This window comes from Eschrichtius robustus, chromosome 16, assembly GCF_028021215.1.
Source record: "Eschrichtius robustus isolate mEscRob2 chromosome 16, mEscRob2.pri, whole genome shotgun sequence".
NCBI lineage: Eukaryota > Metazoa > Chordata > Mammalia > Artiodactyla > Eschrichtiidae > Eschrichtius > Eschrichtius robustus.
In genome coordinates this window covers 52293246-52309240 of record NC_090839.1, presented here as the reverse complement: position 1 = coordinate 52309240, position 15995 = coordinate 52293246, and the positions used below count along the sequence as shown (strand labels likewise).

The window sequence follows — 15995 nt, the reverse complement described above, 5'->3', positions numbered from 1 at the left end:
CTCCTGATGGCCCAGGCGGTGCAAGCTTTACAAGGGTCTCGATGCCAGTTCCAACCTGACCAGACCAGAACTCTCTAGCACTCTGCAACCCAGAGCCCCGGCATCGGGGGGGACAGAATACACAGCACTATTTACAGAGGATGGGGCCGAGTGTGGGGTGCTGGGCACACTGAGGTCACCTCCTCACTTTTAATGATGATAATGCAACAAAAACCTTTATATAAACAGTTTATTTACTCTAAACAGCAACACAGACAAACGCCATATAAACACAAAGGAAGTGATGCGGAAACGCGACGCTGGCTGACTGTGGATCTGAGGCTCGTAGGCAACACAAGCCGGGCTCTGGGAGAGGAGGCGGCAGGGCGGGGCAGGTCTGATTTTGTTTCGTGCAGCCAGCTGAAGGCTAAGTGCAGCTCTAGACGGCGTGAAGCATGCCTGCATCCGCGAGCAAAGGAACTAGCTCCTTGGGACTCATTGAAGTATAAAAGTTTGTAATTTTACAGCAGTTGAAATACTGACATCAATATTAAAATAAAAGCAAGTTTTACATAACAATCAAAAATACAAAAGACTGAAGGAAGAGACCCTGTATGAAAAACTGGGCGATTCAGCGAGCCGAGACTGTACCAGTGGCGGAAATGGAAAATGGCGCCCGCCCAACCCTCCCCAGGTGACCAGTAATTGTAGAGAGCAACGTTAGATTTGCAAAAATGTTGTAAACAAGTTCTTGCCACACCAATCCCTTCCTTTTTATGATGCCACAGGTCGCTGCTTATGAGGGAGCAAACTTCTTGGCTTGTGCTCGAACCCTTTTCTCGTATTCCACTCTGTTTTGGCTGAGAAGGTCAAAAGAGAGACATGTTAGAAGGTGCGGCCGCTGCCCGAGGGCGCCCAGGAAGCCTGGAGCGCGCATGGGTGAGGAGGTCTCAGGGGCACCGGTCCTGGGACAAACTGGGAGGAGGGTGAGCCCTGTGGGTTTGCCGGACTAGCCAGCGACCAGCAGCTTCTTTCCCTACCTCTGAGGCAGCATCCATCATACTCGTCACTGGAGGAAACAGATCTCCCAGTACCATCTGCTTCAAAACCAGACACAAACCTCTGGGGGGTTTGCCCTCGGCTCTCAGTACCGCGGGAGAAGGTGCGAGCAGCTTACGGCGGCCAGGCAGGACCCCAGCTGGGGCTCTAGGGTGAGAACCACCGCTGATAAGAGGGGCCAGTGTGCATCACCCAGAGGGGAGACATTTGCAGACAGGGTTCCTGGACACCCAGTGCTGGGGCTGGTCAGCGACCCTCACGAAGGTGTGCAAAGCCCCTGACAAGAAAGTCAGGGGTCCTTCCAAGCTGTGCTGTGCAACCAGTGAGGCCCCTCAGAGCGCAGCCCACGGCCTGAGGCCGTGTAACCACAGCCCAGGCGTGGGGTGGCTGAAGCTCCTCAGCTGCACCACGGTGCCGACGGCTCCAGTGCCCAGGACCCTGCCTGTGGCCTCCCTGGGGAATGGCTGCAGCGCCAGCAGCGGGAGAGGCAGAGCTGCCAGTGTGGCCCTGTGCTGGTCCGGCGCCAAGGAGGCTGGTGTGGCCCTGAGAGCTGGAGAGCGAGGTCACAGGACCAGCGCCTACAGTGGTCTGAGCGCACCCACCCCCGGCCCCTGACCTTTGACCCTGGCTCCCAGTGTTGTGTCAAGCCCAGGCCACCACAGCCCCAGGGCGGAGGCAGTGGCCGGGGGGCTTTGGAAGGAGTGGGCAGAACAGCCAAGTCCAGCTCCGCCACTGACCAAGTGAAGGCCGGGATGGGGCTGCAGGCACCTGCCAGCGTAGGACGTGCCCTGTGACCTTTTGGAAGCAAGGTGGGAACGCGGGCAGACCCCACCAGCCTGGGCCAGCACCGACCACTCAACCAGAAGAGCCTCGGCACCTGACGGTGCAGAGCCGTGTCCCATGGTACCTCGGCCACACGCCGCTGCCACCAACACAGGAGACCCAGGAAAACCCGGCTCTGCTCTATGAGCAGCAAGGAGACATCTCGGGCTCGAGGGCCACGCACCTCTGTCGCAAGGGCTCAGCTCAAACGAGTACCCCAGTGGCCTTATTTACAAAGGGTGCGCGCCAATGGGGCGCGGCAGTGAAAGCACACAGCGCCCAGCTTGAGGTCAGGGCAGGAGTCGCTCACGCTCCACTCGAACCACTGAGCAATGCCCCCTGGCGGGAAGCCCCAGGGAGGAGGCCAGATTGAAGTCCGGAGGGGGTGGGCCAGGGGGCTCTGGGACCTTGGCCCTGCCGGGGGGTGTCTTCTGCCCTTAGACAACACTGGGCTGGGCCCAGAGACCTGAGCCATCTTGGGAAGAGAAATACCTCTCCTGCAACGTGGTGCTTCTCTCGGGTGGACTCGGAACAGCTGGGGTGCCGGCTGCTCAGAGCAGCCCGAGGACAGTCTCAGCCTCCGCTTTACCCTCCACCTCCCACTCCAGATGCCCTCCAGGAAGGAACAGGCCCCTGCCTGGCCTCTCCCGAGGGCCAGCCCCTTGGATCCCAGGCCACTGGGGCACCTGGGCACTGTCCCCAGAAAATGCTACACTCCGTTCCCCAGTCCCCCTCAGGTGTGGGCCTGGGTTTCTAAACGTGGGCAGATGGAGCAGTGGGCGTCAGGGCCCCAGCCTAGCTTAAGGCCCCGTCCAGACCAGCCTGGGGAGGACCACAGGCCCACGCGCCACGTTTAACCACTGCTCACCCCAACTACGTCATACCAGGCCTCCTCCCTCATCGTGGAGAGTGGACGCAGGACCCACATGCCATGCGGGGAAGGACCAGGCATGGAGTGGACGCCTGGCACTGGGGGGTGGGGAGGTAGGGATCACAGCAGCTGGGTGGCCAAGAGCAACCTGATCATCACGCCCCCGCTGACCACCCCCATGGGAGGCACCACACCGAGGCGGGACCAGGAAGAGGGGCTGGAGATGCGGAGAGCAGCAGGAGGGCCGAGGTGGGAGGTCTGGGGTCCCTGGTTGATCTGGGTTGTTGGACATCCCTCCCTCAGGGCCCCCACTCAGGGCGACGTTCCCTCTGAGCTGGACCAGTCTCAGGGCCGGCCCGGCCACAGCTCAGACACAAAGTGGCCAACACCTGAGCTCTGCTTCCTGACAACCCCCCCCCCACCCTCCCCCCCACGGGTCACCTGTTTCTGCACACGCAGTTCCCGTGGCTGCAGGACAGCCCGGCTGCCGTGTCTCACCCCCCGACCGCTGCCTCCCAGCCAGGCTGTCAGGGGCAGCCTAGACCAGACTTCAGGGAGGCCAAGAAGAAGTTGCAGCAAACGGGGCTGGATTGCTACTAACCAGTAGATCGTGTAGGCCTCTGCTTGAGCTGGGTCTTGGATATTTGGTTCATTTAGAAGTTCCTGTATTCCTAATAAGATCTGCGTAAGAGACAAAACAAACACAGCAAGGTGGGAGGCCAGCGTGCTGAAAGGCAAACTTTCCCAGGATGGAGGACCACTGGCCCTCGGGCCCTGAAGGGTGGAGGGAGCTCGCACTCCATACCTGCTTAATTGTGATGGCCGGCCTCCAGTCCTTGTCCTCCTCCAAGATGGACAGGCACACGGTGCCCGAGGGGTACACGTTCGGATGAAATAACGGTGGTTCAAACTTGCCTGGAGCAAAGGGAATGAAAGAAACATGTTTCTGGTGGCAGGTGTCTTCCTACCAAGTAATGTCCTGCCCTGACGGTGCCTCTCCCCCTACACTGGGGCACCTGGCTGGTCACCAGGCACCTGGCCAAGAACTACTCAGAAAAACGAAACTGGGCTCTAGGTGGGAGGAGGTGGGAGGAGTAAGCAGTCACCTTCCTGACAGACTCAGAGGGGAAGCCACGTGCTCCCAGGACCCCACCCGGGGTGGCTGGCATTCAGAGCACTGAGCCCCAGATGGCTGCCCCCATGTCCTCCCAGCCAGGCTGTGGCCTGACTCAGGAAGATGGGAAGGGGCCACTGCAGCAGGTGAGGAGGGTCCTGCGGGAGAGCCAAGGGCAGAAACTCAGAGGCCCTTCCAAACAAGTGGCCATTTTCAAAGCAGATCATCCTGCTTCAAAACAGAGGCTTTTAGGACCCCACATTCTTTCTTCAAAAACAAAATAACACAAAGCAAAAAAAGTTAATTTTCTTAAAAAAAAGAAAAATGAATACATGTAGGAAATTTGAAAACATAAAAGAGCAGAGAGTGACTTCCCTGATGGTCCAGTGGTTAGGACTCTGCGCTTCCACTGCAGATGTGGGTTCAATCCCTGGTTGGGGAACTAAGATCCTGCATGCCTTGTGACATGGACAAAAAGAATAAAGAAAAAAGGAAAAAAAAAAAAAAAAAAAGGCAGGACAAAATTGCCGTAATGAGCCCCACCCAGGGTCCATTAACTCACCTAACGTGTTAGTGTTTTTCTCTCATCTGGGCGCTTTCCCCCTTTCTCTTGATTTTTAAAACATTATTTAATTATACCCAAAAAAGTTCAGCAACTGTAGTACACTTGATGAATTACCAAAAATGAACACACCCACTCATACCAACAGCTTCCAGAAAACTCCCTCCCTCACCTGCCTCATTATCCCAACTTGTACACCCGCCCCGCCTCCAGACCAGGACTCGCGGCTCTACACCCAGGGGTCAGTTTGCACCTTGCTGCCGCACAGGGCTCGCTGGGAGAAGCTGCCCATGGACTTGTCCACCCCACCGTAGGTGCACATCTGAGCTACTACGACTGAAGCTGCAAACGCTCCTGAACGTGAATTCTGGTGCACGTGTGTATTTCAACGTGAAAATGCTGGGTTGCAAGGTGTCCGTGTTGAATTTGAGTAGATACTGCTCATTTCCACAGCGGCTGTACCAACTTACATGCCATCAGCAGGGTCTGCATGCTCCCACACTTTGTGACTTTGCCAGCCCCTGGTGGTGTCAGGCACCCTGATAAAATGACAGTGGTTGCCTCTCATGGTTCTGATTTGCATTTTCCTTTCACTCCCTGCGACACACTTGCTGCTTCTTTGGAGAAGCTCTTCTTTAAACCTCTCACGCGCTTTTCTTGTTGACTTGCAGATGCTCTTTATATACGCAGGACACAGGCCCTTTGTCAGTTATTTGTCTCCCAGCATCCCCCCAGCCCCTCACCCCCGTCTCAGGTCACTGGCTGCCTTCCCTCTGCACCAGGTCACCCTCCTGACTCCTAACACTGCCATCACATGGACTGCTGACCTCCACAAACGGAACCTGGTCCAGCTCCTCGGCATCTGGGAGACTCACTCATGTCACAAACACTAACAGACTCTTCCTTCTCTCTGCTGCAGACTGTCCCACTGTTCATGTGCCCGTTCTACTGTGAACAGACACCTGCGCTGCCCCCAGCTTTTCCCGGACACACGCCGCCCAGGCCTTTCGGTGTGCACACTTTCACTGGGTCTCTCCTCAGTGAACAGCCGGTCCCAGAGCAGGCGTTAAGTGTGGCCTCAGTAGACAAACTGAGAGCTTTCCAAGGGAAGTGCTCTCTAGAGCTGGGCCCCTCCCTCCCCGCTGCCTGCCTGTTCCCGCTGGGTTGTCACTTGCAGTGTCTGGTGATGAGGTCAGGCACCTTCCCCTGTGCCCACTGGCTGGGTGGAGAGCCTCTTTTGTGAAGGGCCTGAGCTAATGGCGGTTTACCCTTTCTCACTGAAGTGCAGATGCTCTTGATGTATTTGGAACGAGAACTGACAAACACATCCCATCTCTCTCCTCCTCACTCTCACTGGTGTCTCCTGGTGAGGAGATGGTCTTGATTTAAAGGCAGTCCAGCTCATCCTTTCTCTCCTTATGGTTAAAGTGCTCTCAGCCCGCCCACGTGATGGAGAGGTCCTCCCGTCGCCTCCACAGCTGTACTTCCCACCAGGCACCAAGATGCGCAGGAGAGCAAGCTCTCCTTCCACTGGGCCCCCACACCTCCCAGAGTCCTCTGTCATCAGCCAAGCCTGTATACGGCTGGCCTCTCTGGACTCTGCCTTGCAGGCCTGCATCTCAGTGTCCCTGCAGCAGGTCTCAGCCCGCTTTCCATCTTGCCGTCCTACGGGTCTGGGTGCTCTTCTCACCCAAGCAGCCTCAGCCTAGGCCTCACAATCCCCCCCCACAAATCTCCAAGGGCATGGCTGTTCTCAGCACCCTGCATTTCCTGCATTTTAGAGTCTGTGTGACAGTTTCCAAAAAAGTCTGCTTGTGTTGTGACTGGGATCACACCGAACCTGCAGAAGAGCTGGGAGAGCACAGGCACATGCACTCACAGTCTTCCAAGCTGTGCACATGGCCTGTCCTGCCAGGGATCAAGGCTGCCTCTGATCCTTGCAGAAACATCTGATCATTTTCAGCGGAGAGGTCTTTTTTGTTGGCCACGCCTCGGGGCTTGTGGGATCTTAGTTCCCCGAGCAGGGATTGAACCCACGCCCTTGGCAGTGAAAGTTGGACCAGAGAATTCCCTTTTAAATTTATATTTATTTATTTTTTTGGCTACATTGGGTCTCAGTTGCAGCACGTGGGATCTTTGTCGGGCATGCAAGATATTTCGTTGCAGCGTGCAGGCTTCTCTCTAGTTGTGGTGTGCGGGTTTTCTCTCTCTAGCTGTGGCACGCAGGCTCCAGAGGGTGTGGGCTCTGTAGTTTGCGGCACGCAGGCTCAGTAGTTGTGGTACACGGGCTTAGCTGCCCCGCAGCATGTGGGATCTTAGTTCCCTGACCAGAGATCGAACCCATGTCCCCTGCATTGGAATGTGGATTCTTTTTTTTTTTTTTTAAACCAGATTTTTTTTATATTTTATTCAAATCACATTTATTTTAAATTTATTTATTTATTTATGGCTGTGTTGGGTCTTCGTTTCTGTGCGAGGGCTTTCTCCAGTTGCGGCAAGCGGGGGCCACTCTTCATCGCGGTGCGTGGGCCTCTCACTATCGCGGCCTCTCTTGTTGCGGAGCACAAGCTCCAGACGCGCAGGCTCAGTAATTGTGGCTCACGGGCCTAGTTGCTCCGCGGCATGTGGGATCTTCCCAGACCAGGGCTCGAACCCGTGTCCTCTGCATTGGCAGGCAGATTCTCAACCACTGCGCCACCAGGGAAGCCCTGGAATGTGGATTCTTTACCACTGGACCACCAGGGAAGTCTCCCCTCTTTTAAATTAAATAAAAAATTTTGTGAATTAGTCTTTTATTCAGCAATCTTAGACTCAGAGAAAGATTGTCTGCAGTCTTGTCTTCCAGTTCTTCTGCTGGGATTTCTTTTTCTTGCCTGGCTCTATCTTCTTGGAATTCCAATACAATGTAGAATAGAAGTGATGAAAGTAGCTACAATGTCTCATTTCTTGATTAAAGATACTCTTTTTTTAAAAATTAATTAATTTCTTTGGGCAGCATTGGGTCTTTGTTGCTGCGCACAGGCTTTCTCTAGTTGCAGCGAGAGGGGGCTACTCTTTCGTTGCAGTGCGCGGGCTTCTCATTGCGGTGGCTTCTCTTGTTGCGGAGCACGGGCTCCAGACACGCGGGCTCCAGAGTGAAGGCTCAGTAGTTGTGGCACATGGGCTTAGCTGCTCTGCAGCATGTGGGATCTTCCCAGACCAGGGATCAAACCCACGTTGCCTGCGTTGGCAGGCGGATTCTTAACCACTACGCCACCAGGGAAGTCCCTGATTAAAGATACTCTTTAAGGTAATACCTGTACGTGGCAAAAAAATTCAAACAGCAAAGAACCACCCCAAATGAAATAAGTCTCCATCCCAGTGGTTAACTGTTAGTTTTAGAAATTCTTCTGGTTGTGCCTTTGTAACAGACATCTTGAATTACTGACCACCAGAGTGAACGCTGACACAGTCTTGCCCCACACGTGCCGGGGGCACTCTTCACATGCTGGGGTATGCGTTAACACACCCAATTAACCAGAGACAGATAGCATTTGCTGATTTCCAGCTACAAAAGGGGAGGGACCTGGGGCCCCTTCTGAGTTTTGCTGAAATGTGTTCCCACGGTCTGGCCACAGCACTATCTCAGATGCAGCCTCGGCCCTTTCTTCCTGCCGCCTTCTCTGGAGACTTCAGCACGCTATCCACCCAGGGTGCACACGCTGCACCACATAAGTATCAAATTCTAACAAGCAACAAAACCCTCTGGGGGGGTGAGGCTCTGGACCGCGGTCCTTCTGCACGTCTACCCCTTCCAGGGCTGGATCTCGGTGGCACTAAGGGCCCACCTCCCAGTGATGAGAGCTGGGATTCTGGGTCTGACACTGGGCCTATTATGTGCACCTCCAGCCACTGGGGGTACAAACAGACTCAAATCCACAGCCAGTCCCAAGGATCAGAGTCCCTGGAGCCACCCCAGGAGCAGAGCAGGACATAACTGAAGCTCCACAGTCCCAAGCTCTCTGAAGAGGACCTTAGATCTCTCTGCTAGAACAAGGCAGAAGCCAACCGACTTCTGAGGACTGCGTTCTACTTACATTTTGGAGGTGAGGATGGATAATCGTCTTTGAACAGCATCCGTAGTTTAAACAAGCCTCCTTCCCACGGAGTCTGTTGGGAAATAAAACTGTGATCAGGTGTGCTGCGGGCCTCTGCGGCGGGCTGGGCCCAGGAGGGGCAAGGGGCTTGCTCCGGCTGCACCCCAGGACGGTGAGGGCCCCCCAGAGGCGGCTCCTAATGGCTCACAGCCCACCACCAGGACTGCTGGGGCCTCCATGACCCCGAGTTGGAAAGGGCCTTCCCTGGAGAGACAGGAGGCCCTGGGGGGCTCCCCCCAACACTGAGTGTGTACAGTGAAGACTTGGCAGGGGACTCCCCTGGGGGGCATTCTGTGAGGCTCCTCCCTCAGGTCCCATGGGTCCCTGGGCAACCTCCCAGTTCCACAGCCCAGCACCCCTCCCCACCCACCACCCCCAGGCCTACTCTTGCTGTATGTTTACAACCAACCATGGTAGGAGAAAATGGAGACGATGAAGCCCTGTCATCACCCAGACACCTCAGGAGTCTCCTCCTTCCTTCCACTTCACCCAAGAAGAGACCCTCCCTCCCAAACGCTTCCAACGTGCCAGTCCTAACGTACCCAGGCACACTCAGGTGAGCGGAGGAGGCAGCACCGTGGCCCGTGAGTGCAGGACACGCGGGGCCCCACATGGCTGTCTTAGGTGGCTGATGCCTGGCCTCTGTGTCTAAGGATCTGCAGGTGTCCCAGGCTCAAGACCCACACCCCCCACGCCTCAGAGCATCGCCATGTCCGGGCTGCTTCAACCTCAGCCCCCCTCCATCCCCTCCAGGGCTCCTCCTGCTCCTGGGACGTGGCAGGGGGGCTGCATGATGCCACCCCTCCCCATCTGCTACAGCCCAGCTCCTTTCTGAATTAAGACTGCCCGGAGGGCCACATGTCACCCTAACCTTGTCCCCCTGGCCAGGGGATGGGACCACGGCCCGCGTGACCATCACAATCATCACACACACTTGAACCTGAGTCCTTCTGAAGGGGGGCAGCCCCTCTTACCCCCTTCTTCCCGGGAATGGCGCACTCCCAGTTCATGAGGTTCATCGTGCCGTCGGGATTTTTTGTTGGGACGGCCACAAAACCCTGAGAGGAAACAACACAGGGCACATCAGTGCCATGGCAGCCGGTTCCCTGCTCCCGGGATAAACCCGCCAGCATCAGCCCAGAGGCCAAATGGCTAACCCACAGGGACCTGAGGTTCTCGTCAAGGGGAAACCATCACCCTGCCACACGCAGAAGTAAAGCTTTCCTTACAAATGGGTGGTCTTTTCTCCAAGCTTTCCTCTCCTGGGCGAGTCTGCTGAGGGCGATCCCCGACATGTTTGCGTCCCTAGAAGAGACGGGCAGAGTGTGCGATGAGCACCGGCAGCCGTGGGCCCTCTGCCCCCTCACCCCGTACCCGGCCCAGCCCAACAGACTCGCTTCCAAGAAGCAGGGAAACCAAGGCTCCCACCCGGCCCCACACGCCGCTCTGGACAAGCTGTCACAGCTCCCCCTACCCTGGTGGGGGGGCGCTCCCAGCCTCCTGGTGCAGGCAGCTCACCAGGGAAGAGGGAGCGGGTCTCCCATCCCCAGGCCCCTATGGCATGCGCTGTGACCTGCATTTCATGGTGACACAGAGCTCCAGAGAAGCAAAGCCCCAGGCCCAGCTCACACAGCTGCCAGGTGCTGCGTGGGGAGGGGGCGCCGTGCACTCCCAGCAGCCACCTGCCCACTAGCCCTGCCCTCTTTGTCCTGTGGCACCCGCTGGAGTGACAGGAACCCCAATTCCACCAGACTCCGTAGCAGAGGCAGGGACAAGATGGGGACGTCCAGAGCGCGGGCCTGAGACCTGGGAGGGGCAGTCACTGAGTGCTCCCCTCTGCCAGTGCAGGGATGTGGGGTTGCTGGCAGGCCTCCGGCCCAGAATCGGGGGCTCAGAATCTAGACTCAGGCCCGGCCAGGAGGAGAGCCCTGGTCCTGGAAGGCAACCAAGAGGAAGGCAGCCCTGGGCAGAGAGCAGTTTAACCATGCAACGCGTGGGGGCTGCACAAGTTCAGAGGCAGCACCCCCCCACCCCAGCATCCAACAGACCCACCTGTCACCAGGCCTGGGGGCTCGGGCCTTCCCTGGCCCCTGCCACTTTCTCATCCTACAGCCCCACCCTAGGACCCGCTGCCACTCTGCCTGTTGTGAGTGGGCCAAGACCTGTCTCCCAGTGACTTTGGGGAAGTCAACGAAAGGGGGAGGAGGCCCTGCAGCCAGGCTACTCAAAACTCCTGGTCTCTCCAGAATATTGGCTCCCCTGCACCTCTGGACCACAGACCCTCAGGGCTTGGCGGCATCAGCCATTCAGATTCATTCCCCGGAGCCGTCAGCCCATCTCCCAGGTGCTGCTGATGCAGCATACAGACCAGACCAGGCATGTGGCACTCTATCGTAACCCCTGCTGCCCTCGACCTCCTTCTGCCCACGAGAACGCGACCCTTAGGGACTTCCCTGATGATCCAGTGGTTAAGAATCTGCCTTCCAATGCACAGGACGCGGGTAAGATCCCTGATGGGGGAACTAAGGTCCCATGTGCCGCAGGGCAACTAAGCCCACACGCCACAACTAAGACCCGAAAACTTGCTGGAAAATTTGATCCCAAGTGTGTTTGCTGGTCTTCAGAGTCCATGGGAACATTAAAGGTACCCTGAATCAAGTATTTCCATTAAGCAAGCCTTTAACAAGACCGAGGAGAGTGAATCCTACACGTGCATGGCCGGTGGCTTGCCCCCACCCTGCAGGCTTACACTGGAGGGCCTGGGGACAGGCCCCCTCTGCACCTCTGGCAGGGAAGAGGTCCAGCACCTCGAGTTCCCTCGGACAACACGGGGCACCCTTCGCAACCACAACACGGCTCTCAACCAGGCACAGAAGAACAAACTTCTGACAAACACAGAACTGGAAACCAGCCGTGCTTCCCAGCTGTGCCGGCCCTGACCCAAAGTTGGGGACCACCAAGCCCGTTTTAGACCTGAGAAGGGAAGATCAGAAGTAACCTGCCCACTGAGGGAAGAGCCTCAACTCAAACCCAGGGGGTCTTCCCACTCCCGGCAGGAGGGCTGCTCCTCTCTGCAGCCCCTGCCTCATAATCACTCCTGCAGCCCCCTCCCTTGGCTCAGGCTGACCCCCAAGTGCTCCAGCAATCCAAATCAAAACCTTGTCCCAGCATCTGCTGGGACACTCTGCCCCCAGGCCTCAAACAACACAAACACGCCCATGTTCCTGCAGGAGAGGTGGGGTCAGGTCAACAATGCAACAGCAGACCAGCCGATCAGTGGGGCCCTGGGCGGCTACCTCACTGGGCACCAGTTACAAGGGCACGTCCCCAGGCCCAGTGGCCCCATGGAGCCAGGAACTCTGCGGGGATCTGGCTCTTGGACGACTCCCCAAGAAGTAAGCATAGCGGGGAGGGGGGGGCAGGTTTGGGATGGCCACCGCAGCCTCCAGCATCACCCAGGAGCCCAGGTCCCAGGAAGTGGGGTGAGTTACTGCAAAACACCAGAGCAACGGGATGTGGTGTGTCATCAAGAAACACATATACTCATGTCATCGTGAAAACAAGCGAGGATCAAAAATCAAAGCCCGGGTTTCCCTGGTGACACAGTGGTTAAGAATCCGCCTGCCAATGCAGGGGACATGGGTTCGAGCCCTGGTTGAGCACATGCCACGCAGCAACTAAGCCCCTGCACCACAACTACTGAGCCTGCACTCTAGAGCCCGTGCTCCACAAGAGAAGCCACAATGAAAAGCCCGCACACGGCAACGAAGAGAAGTCCCAGCTCGCCACAACTAGAGAAAGCCCGCGTGCAGCAACAAAGACCCAACACAGACAAAAATAAATAAAATAAATAAATTTATATTTAAAAAAAAATCAAAGCCCCCCACTCAGCAGGCATGGTGACAGGAGCTGTTGCCCTGGCGGCACTCTGACCCGAGCACACCTTCTAAAAGGCTATAACCCTGCCCAACCTCAAGATTAAGTCCAAGACAAGTAACACCAGGCCTGCACCCAAAACAGAATTTCTCTTTGCCACCCCCCAACCCCAGAGCTCTGGTCTGCCCGCTTCCTCCCCATCCGTGGACCCGACCATCAGGAACATGTCTAGGATCTCCTTCCCAGGATGGCACACCTTTGTCTGCTATTTTCATTCATTCATGCAACATAAATTGAGGAATGGTATGAGTGTCGCTGCCCGGATGGCTGACATGGGGAGAAGTGCTAGGTGCCAGGAGACACAAAGCAGGATGACTACGAGACGGGCGGCACCTGGGTCCTAATGGTGGTCAGGTGGCTGCCTGGACACAGCCTGCAGCAATGGGCTCAGTGCAGGAAGAGAAGAAAGAGCCGGAAGGGTGGGCACTGGTCCTGAGGGCCTGGGATTGCCTGAGGGAGGCGGGGAGACGCAGGGGATCAGGGCACAGGAGAGTGCCAGCCGCTTTTGTCTTTAAGACTCTCTCTTGTCGGAGGCTAGGGCAGTAACCCCAGAGTCTGAAAAACCTTCATTCCTGAGACCTTCTCAAACCCTTCAAATGGCTCTTCTAAAGAGAACTCAACCCCACCTCATCCCCAGGGCTGGTGGGAACGACCCCCCCACAGGGGGCTTGAGGGATGTGGAGGATGTCCACAGCAAGCCCCTCACCAGCCAGGGCAGAGCACGCAGCATAGGCTGGCGGCCACCTCTGAACTAGTGAACGCAGAAGTTCAGCAGCAGAAGACAAGCAGCTGGCGTGAGGTTCCTGAGTCTGCGCTCGGCCAGGTGTCAAGACTGGTTTCTGGAGCCCCAGGGCAGCACTCTGGACGCCGAGGATCCGTGGATTCCGGAATGGGCAAGCCAGCACTCGGGCGGCTCTGGAGGGGCAGGGCTGGGCCAGGACGCAGGCGAGGCCAGCAGGGCAATCCTGAGCACCGCCTGTCTGCTGACCGCGTGCCAGGACCCCGCCACAGGCCACCTCTTCTGCTGACAACGGACAAAGCTGCCTGTGCAGGCCCTGTCCAAGCACCAGCTGTGGTTGTCTCAGGTGCGAAAGGTAATGGGGGGTGGGTCCCCACAGAAGTTCCTGCAGCCCCTTCCTTAGGGGTGCCAATGGACCAGAGCGGGAACCAAAAAGACCGCTTCCACCACCAGGGCAAACAGCCACAGGTGCACACATGCACTGTCCCAGGCAGAGGTCTGGCCTCCTGCTCCCCAGAAGAAAGCAGCCAATTTGGTACATTTTAATTACAACATGGAGCCACTCCTTCAGAATCCCACTTAGGATCGAATCTGCCTTCCCCAAACGACAGAGAGGCACTTAAGGAGCAGTTAAGTGTTACTAGACGCTTTAGAACAGCAAAATCATTAAGATATGAAAATAAGGTATCTATGAACTGCTAGAGAGAGCCTGCAGGGGAGGACCCGGGTTCTCCAGGGAGACCCTGGAAATCTGCCGTCATCTTCTTCCAGATCAGGCTGTACTTGAACCCGCTCTTCTAGTTGACAGCACAGACTTCAGAGCCACTTACTGGCTGCACATGTGGGCGAGTGGCTTCTCTCCCCCACCCTCAACCTTCTCACCTGTAAAATGGACAATAGCACTGTGACCCCCACAGGTTGGCTGGGGATAAATCTGATAAAGGATCAGCAGCCCTGGATGGGTCTTTTTCACCCAAACGTAAACTCCCCAGGGGAAGGCACTAGCTTCACCTGATGCAGGCACCCTGCACTCAGGAGACACTCCAGACCAGGTGCAGTTCTCTGTTCTTTCCTGACATTACTTCCTAGGACCCCAGGCCGTTTCTGAAGCAAGGCCCCAAACCCCCAGCAAGACTCACCAGACAAAGGTGCGACAAGATACAGAATTCACACCTAAACCACCCGAAAGGCCATAAACAAGTCAGGACAAACTTGGGATCCATCTCCCTTTTCTGTTGGGTAGGTTTTCTATCCAAAGGCACGGTTTCCTTAAGAGCAAGAAACATTTAGGACTACAGGCTTTAAAAGGAGACCAACAAAAGCCAGCTCCGCAAACACAGAACAGTAACTTTGCTAACTGAGGAACTAAGCTTACTTCCAAATCATACAAACCAGACCAATTAATTCCGTGATTTAGGAGCAGGTGCTAGTCGTTACCATGATCCCAGCTAATCATTGCCTCGCCTTCCTCCTACTCGCCTAACTACCAGTTCCAGCCTCCGTGCAATTGGTACAAAGCAGGCTTGAGAGTGAATCTCCCCGTAAAGGGGAGTGCTAACACTCAGTGTCCCACCAACTGGGAGCGGAGCTCCGGAGGCGCAAGAGCTTGGACTTGTTTTCATTTCTAGACATCACACGCCACCCCCCAAACGCGCCCGCGTTTCTGCAGCGCGCGGCTTTGCACTCTTTGTGCGGTGCGTCCTCTCCCGGGCTGGAACGCGCCACAGGTTCGCGCGCACACCTTGACCCCGGAAACGCTCCGCCTTGGCGAAGGGCTCGGCGCTCCTGTCACCGCGGCCCGAGCGGCGGGCGCCGTCTGCGGCCCCGGACGCGACTCGCGCGCCGCGACCTGCCCGAGCGCGCGCCCGAGCGAACGTCCCCCGCCCCCCCGGGCCGCGGCTCGGGCCGCGGGCCGGTGAGCCCAACGGGCCGGCCCCCGCCACGGCGTCAGCAGCCCGGGGCGGGCCGGTTCCCGGGAGCGGGCCGGGCCGCGGGTGGAGGGCGCCCGCCCGGCCGGGCCCGACAGCGGCGGAGGCCGCGGCCCGCCGAGGCCTGGCTCCCGGCCCGTCCGCCCCGCGCGCTCACCTCGGGCGGCCGCGGCCCGGCGAGCGAGGCGGACGAGACGGCGGCGGCGGCGCTCCCTTTGTCTCGGGACTTCCCTCCCGAGCCCGCTCCGCGCGCAGCCCGAGCGCTCGAGGACCCCGGCGCGGGCGGGGCGGGGCGGGGCCTGCGAGGCCTGCCCGCCGCGCGCCTGCCCCGCAACCCGTTGCCGCCGCCGCACGCCCCGCGCCGCCCGCTAGGCCGTTCGCCGCCCGCCGCCCGCGTTGCGCCGCCGCGCGCCCGCGCCCCGGGCCCGGCCCGGGAGCCCGGCCCGGGGGCGGATTTCCAGTCAGGCGGCGCCCTGGACACCTGCGCCCTTAAAGGAGCCGCGTCCCCGATGTGAGGGAGCGTCTGCAAACTCCCCTTCGCGGGGCACGCGTCCACCCGAGGACACACCGGCGAGCGGCGGGGTAACGGGGAGGCCGAGATCTCCAAGGGCTCCCCGGATGCCCCGCGGGCACCTCCCCGGGCACGGCTCCCAGAGGTCTCCTTGAGGCTAGGATCCGGGGCCGGGGAGCAAAGACCACTGAGGCCTAGGGATCCCCGAAGCGTCGCAGCAAGGTGACGATCCCTCGCGTACGGCACGCTGTGAAGCCCCTTGCAATTGGCCAGTTCGGGGCTCTGGGCGGGGCGTTTATCGAATCTGCCCAATGAGCAGACCCCGTACAAAAGGCCGA

General features: G+C 57.8%; 1 protein-coding gene across 1 annotated transcript; it reads right to left on the bottom strand.

The window, feature by feature from the left end:
* Positions 1-215: 215 nt before the first annotated feature.
* On the bottom strand, positions 216-15417 carry UBE2I (ubiquitin conjugating enzyme E2 I). Its single transcript, XM_068565930.1, has 7 exons — positions 15304-15417; positions 9773-9848; positions 9518-9601; positions 8484-8556; positions 3537-3646; positions 3333-3412; positions 216-839 (listed from the first exon to the last, which is right to left on the bottom strand). The coding sequence occupies exons 2-7, from the start codon at positions 9836-9838 to the stop codon at positions 776-778; spliced, it is 477 nt and encodes a 158-aa protein (XP_068422031.1). The 5' UTR covers positions 9839-9848; positions 15304-15417; the 3' UTR covers positions 216-775.
* Positions 15418-15995: the final 578 nt, after the last annotated feature.

What these genes read in the sequence shown, in the direction of transcription:
- UBE2I (XM_068565930.1), bottom strand. Translation starts at nt 9,838, where the DNA reads ATGTCGGGGATCGCCCTCAGCAGACTCGCCCAGGAGAGGAAAGCTTGG. An exon ending in CCATTCCCGGGAAGAAGGGG is followed by an intron (nt 8,557 to 9,517) that starts GTAAGAGGGGCT and finishes ATTTCCCAACAG; the next exon opens with ACTCCGTGGGAAGGAGGCTT. An exon ending in CGGCCATCACAATTAAGCAG is followed by an intron (nt 3,413 to 3,536) that starts GTATGGAGTGCG and finishes TCTCTTACGCAG; the next exon opens with ATCTTATTAGGAATACAGGA.